Raw genomic sequence first — 10578 nt, forward strand, 5'->3', positions numbered from 1 at the left:
AAATATTTTTCCAAAAAATAAAATATGAAAAATAATCTTAAAACATACCGAAAAAAATATAATGATATAATGATTTGTTAGGATGCTAGGCAAAAATTTTCATAATTTTCTCAATCTTCTAACATGATAAATTAATAGTCAATCTTGCATACCTAAAGGACATTTTGGATATGTATTACAGATGCATGGGATCCAAGGGTATATTATAGAGAAAACTGCTAAATCAAAGATATATCTTAGAACTCGATAAAATCAATAGAAGATCGTTGAATCGATGCAAACTCAATTGTATGGAGTATATTTTCTCAATAAGCATTACTAGGTTTTATAACAGTAAAACCAACGAGAAGGGTCGAATTGCAAAAAAATAAGTATTTTTCTGAATGATGGTTCTCTCTACTACGATACTAGTAATATCATCTGACACTATAAATAATTTTGAATGAAGAAATGGTCAACTAAAATGTTATAGATATTGTCAAGATCTACAACTTTGGTATAGATCTTATCTCCAACGAAGCTTTTTTAAAAAAAACATAGATATAAGATTTTATAAAATATATTTGAGATTTGTAATGAATATTTATAACTCTAAATCATTTTAAATGAAAACTTTGTCATCTACAATGTTATAGATCTATTTGAGATCTATAATTTTGATATACAACCTGACCCAATCCGACTTTATATGGCATGTTCCACAATTATAAAAGCAATATGTGCCAAATTGTATAAAAAATCTTGCATTTAGACCCTTTTTATCCTCTAGCCTATAGGAGGGTGTTAAGGGGTCCATATGCAATTTTTCCTATACATGGAAGAATATATGATTGACACGTCATGTAAAACGCCCTCTAGAGGGGTGTTTTTTTTTAAAAAAAATGTCCTCTAGAGGATGTTAGGGGTATATTTCTGTAAATTTTGAAAATGAAATTATGTTTTTTATTCTTTTTAAAAATATAAATGAAGAAGTTCATGGACATACAGGTCCTCCTGGTTAAAATGGGCCAGGCTAATACTTGTCCTTCCTTCTCAATATTGGGTTTAGGCCCAGTTAGCCGACTGTGCATGGGTGGCTGAGCCTGAAACGTTCCGATGGCCATATTGGCGCATTTCACCGGGCAAAATTGCACTTGCAAAGTGTAGGAATTAAGCCCATTTTAATTTTCTGAGTAGGAACCAAAAGGCAAGCAAGTCATTTGACCTTCAGAAAATGAACATTTTACCTCTAATCAGGTACAAGAAGAAAACGATCGATAGATCGGCCATGCACATGCAAAGAAACTTGAAACGTCAATATTTGCAAGTTTTAATTAATAATTAAACTAAATATATGTGTTTAGGGTCACACAGGTAGTATCCTTAAATTTGTATTTGAAATATTTTTATATGATGTTAATTTTATAATTCTAGATAAAGTGCGAAACAAAATAACAACCATACTTATAACGTTGTCCATGAAATAACCAACACCCCTTATAATTTATTACTAGAATGCAACAAGTACATTTTTGTATGTAAGATCAAAACTTCATGTTATTAGGCTGCGTTCTTTTAGCTAATTATTCTCAACTTTTTATTTGGCTTCTGCAAGGGTGATTAATGAATGTTTATTTCAAAATTAAATTTTTATATAGAAGTTCATCATCTTAACTTTTTAAAACAGATTTTTTTCAACTTTGTATTTAGTTAACTTCTCTGTTTATATATGTAAATAGTTATAAAAAAACCAGATAACATCTTTCATCGATAGAACAACACCTAGGTACTAGCAAGATAAATCCCAACTCAATCAATCAATCAACATTCACGTACTCATGGCATCAAAACCAAATTAGAGAGAACAAGGTAATCAAGAAGGCCATCAAGAACTAACACCTGCACCCAGCTAACTAACTAGCTAGTAGCTGCTACGTAATTCATCATCCAGAATGAATTGATCGATCCATCCATCACAAGCACGGGCAGCAGCGAGGGACGCAGCAGCCGGCGCCGCCGCCGCACCTGCACGTCGGGCAGGCGCAGGAGCAGCCGCCGGGGCACGGGCAGGTGCAGCGGCACGAGCACCCCGGGCACGGCGCCGCGCAGCACGGGCTGCAGCAGCAGCTCCCGCACCCGCCGCCGGCGCAGCAGCAGCGGCGGCGGCGGCGGCGGCAGCGGCAGCTGCACGGACATGACGGAGTAGTGCGGCTCTTTAGCGCTCCACTGCAGGAGGACGGCGAGGAGGAGGAGCAGCAGCAGCGGCAGCAGGAGCAGCCTGAGCAGCTCGGCCTCTTGAGGTGGAACGAGGAAGAGGAGGAGCAGCAGCAGCAGGCGCCGGCGCCGCAGCAGCAGATCCAGGAGAGGTAGCTCAGGCAGCACGCGCTTGCTCTGCACAAACATCTGTGAAGAATAGATAGATCAGCGTGATGGTTAACATTCATGTATCCATGCCATGCGAGTGACCGTTAATCGGACTTTAGGCCACCTTGTTTTTTGAGATTATTGATGAAAGACGGAATGTTATCTAATTTTGTATAACTATTTATGTGTAAACGAGAAAATTATTAACTATGAAGTGTTATGGATCTATTTTAGAAATATAAGATGATTAATTTTTATATATTTTTTTTATAAAAATACATCATTTAGTAATTCGGAAAGCCTAGGTGTAAAACCCGAGAAAAATCCAAAAATAATCTTAGGTAAAGAACGCAGCCAATGTTTTTGCAGGGGTGCCAGGTCCAATTATTATTAGTGCAAGAGTAGTGGAAGGAATTAAACAAGTGAGTTTTTGTGGTCCAGTAGTAAAATGTTATTTCAGTAACCTATTACTACTTTACTAGTTGCAGATTGATGGTCGATGAGATCTGTGTAGTGGATGGGCTATATAGGGAAATCTGCCGCAATAATTGAGCTGAGCAATCATCTAGCGCAAGGCACAAGCTCCACCTCAAACATAAAGAAGAACAGGGAGAATTATCTCTTGAAATGGGCCATTATATGTTATCTATGTAGCTGTAGAGGTGGTAATAGGCCCAACTATTTTACCTACAAAATTTAAGGGCCAGGTTGAAAATAAAAATTATAGAGTTTTAAACTAAATTTTTTTAAAAAATTAAATAGGGTTATTAAAGAACTCACGGGCCTTAAATTAAATTAAGACCTGCCAACTAGGCTAGTTGGCAGGTCTTAATTTTGTCTTCTATTCGTCCTTTGTCAGATATTTTCATACCTGGTTTGAGCCAATATATAGGTGTATATATTTGTAATAAGTAGTTGTAGCTTCTGTGGAAACCAAGACCACATATTTCATCCATTATCTAAAAGGTATTGAAATTTGAAATCATATATCGTAATCTAAATATTTCAACTTTAGTGATGTTCAAAGTTAAATTTGTACTAATCAACACTGATAGATGATTTGAGACCAACAAGAATAATTTGATGGCTGGCATTGCGGTCTATTCTCTCCTACTGAAGGAGAGAAACTAAGGAAAAAAACATTTGTTCTTTCTGAAACTAAATTAATCAACTGAAGAATAAGATGGTAAAAAAAAACTGAAGAATAAGACCACGTCGATCGCTAGGGAAATTTTCCTATCAAAGGTGTACTAGGTCATAAGTGAAAATAAAACCTGCATGTAATTATTCATGTAGGACACCGACATCCATGTGCATGCAAATGTGGTGACAGTAAATTTGAAGAATTCTGGCGTGTGTTTTTTGAATCCCTGATTTAATATATACTTTGAAAGTTAAATATATTCTTTTATGTATTAGTTGAATTTGTAAAGAATAATTAACTAGGAAGGCCACCATATAATGCACACCACTTAAGGTAGTGTAAAGCATATGTACATTAAGATCCAGGGATGAAGAATGTACCGAAACTTCTTCAACAAGTGGTGAGAATTTTCATGGTTTCGCTTCTCCGATGAACTGCTTGTAAACAGATAATTAATAAGAAAAGGTAACACTCATGTGAAGATAAAGCCAAATTCTCAACCTGAAAATCCATACATCGTTATGAATGGATCGGGAGTTCTTCCGACGAATTCGTCAACCCTACAAAAATATTCCAAGCCGAAATTTTTGAATACAGACCATCTTTAAGAGTCTATTGAACAATAATCGATAAAAGTTTCGCCGAGTCATATGGTTAACAATGAGCAAATACTGCTAATTCAAACGAAAGAGAGAATGCAGTTCAAGAGAAAACAAGTTCAGAGTATGTATGGCAACCTAAATTACAGACAGAAACTCAAAAGGCACGTACGGAGTATACCGTTAAACTTTTTTTTCCTAATGTATGCCATTAACATGGCATTAACTAGCCCTAAATCAGGAACACTTGGTGAGTTCGTTTTCGGTTTTTTTTATCCCCTTTCTGTTCCTGCTGTAATTTCATCTGTACAATTAATGTTCATTCTTCAGGCAAAATAATTATTCCAGCCTAACCAGCTAAGACGACGGTCCTTTCAAATAGAACACAGGGAATAGGGATTCCACACGTGACTTGACTCTTCCCGTGTTCCCAAAAGGATCCCATTAGTTCCAATATATACTTTTTACAATTCCATGTGAATAGTTATAGTGCAATGACTTTTTGAACAGTCAGCTGCACTGTTTCACAGAAGGATATATATATATATATATATATGCATGCATTGAAATTACAGTCATTCAACAAAACACTACATTTTGTTTGCCTTAATCCTAGGTATCTCATATAACGTCCTAATCACACTCAAAGGCTTCCACAACCTCCCTCCGTTTCGTTTCGTAACGTAAGATGTTTGATTTTTTTCCATTGCAATGTTTAATCACTTGTCTTATTCAAAAAATTATGAAAATATCATTTATTTTGCTTTTGACTTACTTTATTTTCAAAAGAACTTTAAGCACGACTTGTTATTTTTTTTATATTTGTACTAAATTTTTAAATAAAACGAATGGTTAAACGTTGCAACCAAAAAAGTCAAACATCTTACATTATCAAACGGACGGAGGTAGTATGTATGATTCTACAACATATTCATTTGTAAAAGACATGCAAAAAGAAAACTCCCGATGAATGTTCAGTTTTGACTTTGATTTGCCAAGCTTTGAGCAACAATATTTAAAATAATATGTTGAACCACTACATTTGAAACCGGAAGTAATTAATATCCTGCATTCAAACCTATTCAATCATTTTCAAGTTCATCCACCCATGATCAGAAGTGGTAAGTTACTCTTTTAATTTGTCAACGGTGAGTAATAAAGATGAGAAGAAATGGAAGTACAAAAAGAGACAGCAGCTTACTCTCTGCAGCATCTAGAGGCAGCGTGGATCCCTTCGATTGAATTTATTTCATCCTGCAAGAAATAATTATTTTTCTTTAAATTAATTTAAGTTAAACGAGGGAGATGGGCATGTGTTTAGCCTGTCAACTTTTCAGGTGATGTCTGGGGGATATTTTAACACCGAAAACATTTAAAGCTAGACAGCAAGTACAGCCACTGCTAATGAACAAACACAAGATGTACAGTAGCTTGCAGCCGTACTTGATTTAGTTTTTAGAAACTCTAAAAATGGTGCTAATATATAGTTTTACTCCTAACGACACAAAAAAAAGTCTATTAATTCTTGAAGAAAAATAATTGGCTACCACCTTTTTGTAAGGCAAAAATGACCATTTAATAACAGTGTTTCTATACGGAAAAAGAAATATGTGCTGCATGAGCATATATATGTATATACTGGCTACATGTTCCTGTTCCGGTTCCAAAATAGATTATGTTTTATAGTTCAAATTTAAAGTAGAAAGATTAAGTTACGTTAGGATGGAGGGGGTAATTAATAATCTAACTAGCGATAGTATTTAATTTGCGGAAACCAGTCCGAGTAACATGACAATGCTGGTCAACGAGATAGCTACTGGTTAATTAAGTAGGTCAAACCCAATTAAGAGAGCTAGCTAGCTAATGATAGCAAGCATGGACCAGCATCGATATATCGCACACATATAGATCGATCGGAAACCTGCAAGGCCTAAAACCCTAGCTAAACAAACTATCTCCAAACGATTATCAATTAACATTATCTAACCTACCCGTTGTTTGATTAACTGTTTTGTTAGTGGCACTAAACAGCTAGAGATCATGCTAGCAATACAGAGAAGAACCAATATGATAAGTAAGTATACATAGTTTGCAGTGGTGATGCGTACTAGTATGTAAGTAGCCAAAGGGAATAACAAGGCAGAGACTTTGGCTGGAGGAACCCGCAAATCGATGGTACGATCAACACGGCCCCAGAGGAAGCCGCCTAAAATCAATTTACTAATTAGCTTATTATTAAATTGATGATGGTGTCTTCGTTGAACAGTCTACAGATCACTAGCAAGTTTAATTTGACCTCTCTTTTCTTCTTCCGATGACCTCTCTTTTCTTCTTGTGTACATTGTATAGTTAATTTGTGTTTATAGCTGGGATTGGGAAGAAACTTCAAGGATGAGAAGCAATAATAATATTAATGGGGAGAGTAGAGTACACTGAGAGAAGCAAATTATGTAAACGAGATGAATGAAGAAGAAGCAAATGATTCGATCGAGATAGTGGATAGATAGATAGATAGATATGTGCGTGCGTATGTGTAGGAGTATATAATTAAGCAAAGCAGGGGTGGGGTGGGGTGGGTACCTCGAGGAATCCGATCTCGCGGTGGAGCGCGTCGACGGCGAGGTGCAGGCGGTGGCGGCCGCAGGGGTCGGGCGCGGCCGGCGGCGACTTGGGCCGGGGAGCCGCCGCCGCCGCCATTGCCATCGTCGTCGTCGTCCGAGATCGATGGAGCGGAATAAGCCGGATCGAGCGAGCTGGCTAATCACGCACCAACCATGAATAATACCGTCTACACTCTTGCACACCAGAAAAAGCTAGAGCAGTAGTAGGTACTCCTCCAGCTAGGTAGTATGGGCGGCGCTGCTTTTGCTATAGCTGAGGAGGAAGAAGAAGAGGATCGATTAAATGGCGCGCGGAGTGATAGTGTCAGCAGAGGGAGGAGCGAGGCACATGGGATGGACGCAGCGCAGGCGAGGCGAGGCCAAGCCAAAGGGAAAAAGGGTCGCCGTTTAATGATACGATGGATTGGTGGAGACCTCCAAAATCATGACTCGCCCACCCACAAACACTTGCCATATAATGAAATGATACTTACTTCGTTTGGAAATATAAACGGTCGTATAGAATCTAATACCCTTTGATAAATAAGTTACAGGGGTTGATTGTTTGATTTTCTTTTTCAAAAACAAACAACATATTTATAAACTAAAAATAGCTTATGAATAAAGCTTTTATATATATGTATTCTCAGTGATCTAAAAATCAAGACTAAAAATTTGACTTATAAAATTTGACTTATAAATATAGACAAAAAACGAAAAGATAGGATTGGGTGCTATGGTACAAGGATATGTGGAAGCAAAACGAACAGAATTTTTTATTACAAGAGATTGATGTAAAACTATCAAAATGCGTATACTCTCAGCCTACTAGGAATGCAATAGATTCTATAAATGACTCTGAATAAGTGTTTGTCTAAAATCTCTTATATTCAAGCAGACACAAAATATTTTGGAATAAGATTTAAACCTAGAAATATTTACATTTCAAGGACGGATGTAGTGGTTCTGTGGCTATAGCGAGAGAGAGGAGGTGGAGATGAGATCCTCTACCGTACAGTCCATGCAGTACGTATCACAAACATATAGACCCATAGTAGATGATCGAGACCCATATGCCAATGACACTTATGGTATGTGGCAGAGAGGACATTAACCACCCGAGGAGATGGCGCATGCATGCAGGAGCACTGCATGAGGAAGAAATGGCAGAGGGGGGAGGGCACGGGGCTTGAAACATTGTCGGGGACGGATCTAGGTACACTGGCTCTTCGAGAGATGGATCGCGCGCGCATTCCATCGATGGATCGGAGTGAAGGATTCCCAGTGGGCAGATCTATGCTATGCAATGCTTTTGCTTTGGTTGCTGCATGCCCAGCAGCGTCCGTCCAATAATGCGTTGCAGGCTTCCATCGATCCATGCATATATGCATGGAGTCAAGGGTCAAACTCCATCTATAGTTTTCCATATGGATCGTGTCAGTGCCCGTCCTTCCTTTCCCCCAAGCTCCATCTAAACATATCACAACATTTCTTACTTCCTTTTTACTATCAGTAACCATTTTTTGGCTTTTGATTTTACTTATAAGCTAAAATTTTAATTTTCAATCTTAATTTTAGAGATAATTTTGATGTTTTTTTTCATTATACTCCCTCCATCCCTAAATGTTTGACGCCGTTGACTTTTTAATACACGTTTAACCATTCGTCTCATTCAAAAAATTTACATATTTATTAATCATTTTTATATCACTTCGTGTGTTGTTAAATATATTTTTATGCATATATATAGCTTTACATATTTGACAAATTTTTTAATAAGACGAATAGTCAAACGCGTATAAAAAAGTCAACGGCATCAAACATTTAAGAAAGAAACGGAGGTAGTAGTTTATTTTCTAATTTTGGCATTTAGATCGCTACGAAAATGTACATAAAAGTTTTATTCGTAAATTATTTTGAGTTTGCAAATATGTTATTTGGCTTTCTAAAATACAAAAAGATGACCCCCTGTATATAAATCAGCTGCGGTAAAGTTTCATCGATCGCGGCCACACCCGGACCTGGAGCTGCACGTTGGTGTTGCTGCTGTTAATCTTGATGAATCGATATTCTGTCACTCTTGATCAACGGATTTCTTACACCACGGTTCATTTTTATTCCTTTTCTTTTGCACTGGATTTTTTCTTCTTGCATCCATTCTTGGGGTTTCGCAAGCGGGCCTATTGAGGGATTCATTTATGTCACACATGAGTGTGAAACCCGCTGGAAAAATAAATGATATTTACATGCTTTTGTTAGAGGGGCTTGTGAAAGTATTTTCTAGTTGTGTTTCAAAGTAGTTTCTTGGTATTCAAAAGGCCTCGGTTGTTTTTTTAAAAAATTTGTTGCTAAGATCTTTGGTTCCTGACTCATGATTTAGACACATGTCTCCTTCTTAGTACTAATAAACAATGACACCTCCGCTACCATGTTATTGTATCCTACAAAAACCTTATGGTGTAAATGTAGTTATGATTTGGGAGCGCACTCGTTGTAGTGGTCGGTAACTTAAAAGTTATGAGTCCTCACTTTATCTTATATGATTTATCACCTGCAAAATGCACATCATGAAGGTTGATGACATGTACATATTGTGAGAATTCAACTTCAATATACATGATTCCACGGTATTAGTGTCCATGGATATAACCTTCTTTGCAGTCTAACTAGTTGATCGATCCATACAAACACTACTGTAGAAAATCCTATGGGTGTTAGTTGGTAAGGGCCTATATATGTCAGTTTTGCAACTCGCACCTTGCCGGAGGCACCAATATCTTATACTAGCACCTATGGAAACCTAGAATTTGCCATGAGTAAAAAAAAAAGAGTGGCTTGAAGCAATCGGCTCGATTCGGCAATTACTTCGAGCACATCCGCACAAGATCAAAAATCAAGAGGAAACACAACAATATAGTCGACAAGCTTATAGATTGTCACCGTCCCCCTGGTCCTTGTTTTACGTAAATTTGAACCATAAGGACATATATCAGATCATCAAGAACGGATCAGCCATCCCTAATCACCAAGAAGGGGACCAGATCCAAGAGCACTACTCACCATGTTGATGACGGCATGCTCACCATGGTGACGGCCCACGACGCCGTCTTCACCCACTCACTACTGCCGCTCCCGAGGCTCCTCCTTGGATGATGTCAACGAACTTCACCCGCCGTGAGCACCTTCTTCATCTTGCTTGCAACGATGACACCTTTGCCCTCTGCCCATTGCTTCTCCCAGGCCTCTCCCTTGGACAACGCAGACAACCTCAGCCCAAGTACTCTAGGGAAAAGGGATAGTAGTAGGAGGAGATAGAAAGGACAAGATAGAGAACCCTCGAGGGAAGGGGGAATAGGAGAAGGAGGAGACTAAGAGAATTGTTGGCTCCCATGGTCGGTGGGGTTAAAAGATAACTATTGGCTCGGCTTGTTTTTATGGGTGCCGATCCTTTTAAAACCAACACCTATAATAAACTATAGACATCAGTTTGAAGTAAAAAATGACACATATGCCTACGGTTGCGTGGCTCACCTACTAAGCGACGGTTGGTGCATGAAAACCGGTCATATAAAATAGGGGCTGGTTTTGTCTTTCAATTGACACCTACAAGTAATTATAGGTTTTGGCTTATTATATTAATAGTAACTACTAGGTGTTTTATAGTAGTGAAAGAACTTTGTTTCAGATCTAGCTAGGGTTGTGCCCATACATTGGAAAAGGACTAGGGGATGGATGAACCGATCATTCCACGTCACAATGCGATATTAAAGGATATATAAGACCAAGGGTTCCGTAAATGTGTGATTTATTTTCAATCTTTGTTAGCGTTGGAACTGAAATGCAAATTCAATTAATTTTTCTAGCCAGTACTCTTTCCTAGTACGAAGGTTAG

At 37.9% G+C, this 10578-nt stretch overlaps 1 protein-coding gene across 1 annotated transcript; it reads right to left on the reverse strand.

Annotated features, from left to right (window-relative positions):
* Positions 1 to 1704: 1704 nt before the first annotated feature.
* On the reverse strand, positions 1705 to 6946 carry LOC107303767 (keratin-associated protein 5-1-like). Its single transcript, XM_040522600.1, has 5 exons — positions 6667 to 6946; positions 5288 to 5340; positions 4003 to 4047; positions 3868 to 3921; positions 1705 to 2382 (listed from the first exon to the last, which is right to left on the reverse strand). The coding sequence occupies exons 1-5, from the start codon at positions 6787 to 6789 to the stop codon at positions 1953 to 1955; spliced, it is 705 nt and encodes a 234-aa protein (XP_040378534.1). The 5' UTR covers positions 6790 to 6946; the 3' UTR covers positions 1705 to 1952.
* Positions 6947 to 10578: the final 3632 nt, after the last annotated feature.

Source organism: Oryza brachyantha, chromosome 3 (genome assembly GCF_000231095.2).
Source record: "Oryza brachyantha chromosome 3, ObraRS2, whole genome shotgun sequence".
NCBI classification, from domain to species: Eukaryota; Viridiplantae; Streptophyta; class Magnoliopsida; order Poales; family Poaceae; genus Oryza; species Oryza brachyantha.

Excerpts from the sequence above, each read along its gene's own strand:
- LOC107303767 (XM_040522600.1), bottom strand. The coding sequence starts at position 6,789 with ATGGCAATGGCGGCGGCGGCGGCTCCCCGGCCCAAGTCGCCGCCGGCC. Across the intron at positions 5,341-6,666 it reads GCGAGATCGGATTCCTCGAG|GATGAAATAAATTCAATCGA; the intron begins GTACCCACCCCA and ends TATTTCTTGCAG. Across the intron at positions 3,922-4,002 it reads CCCGATCCATTCATAACGAT|TTCATCGGAGAAGCGAAACC; the intron begins GTATGGATTTTC and ends GTTTACAAGCAG.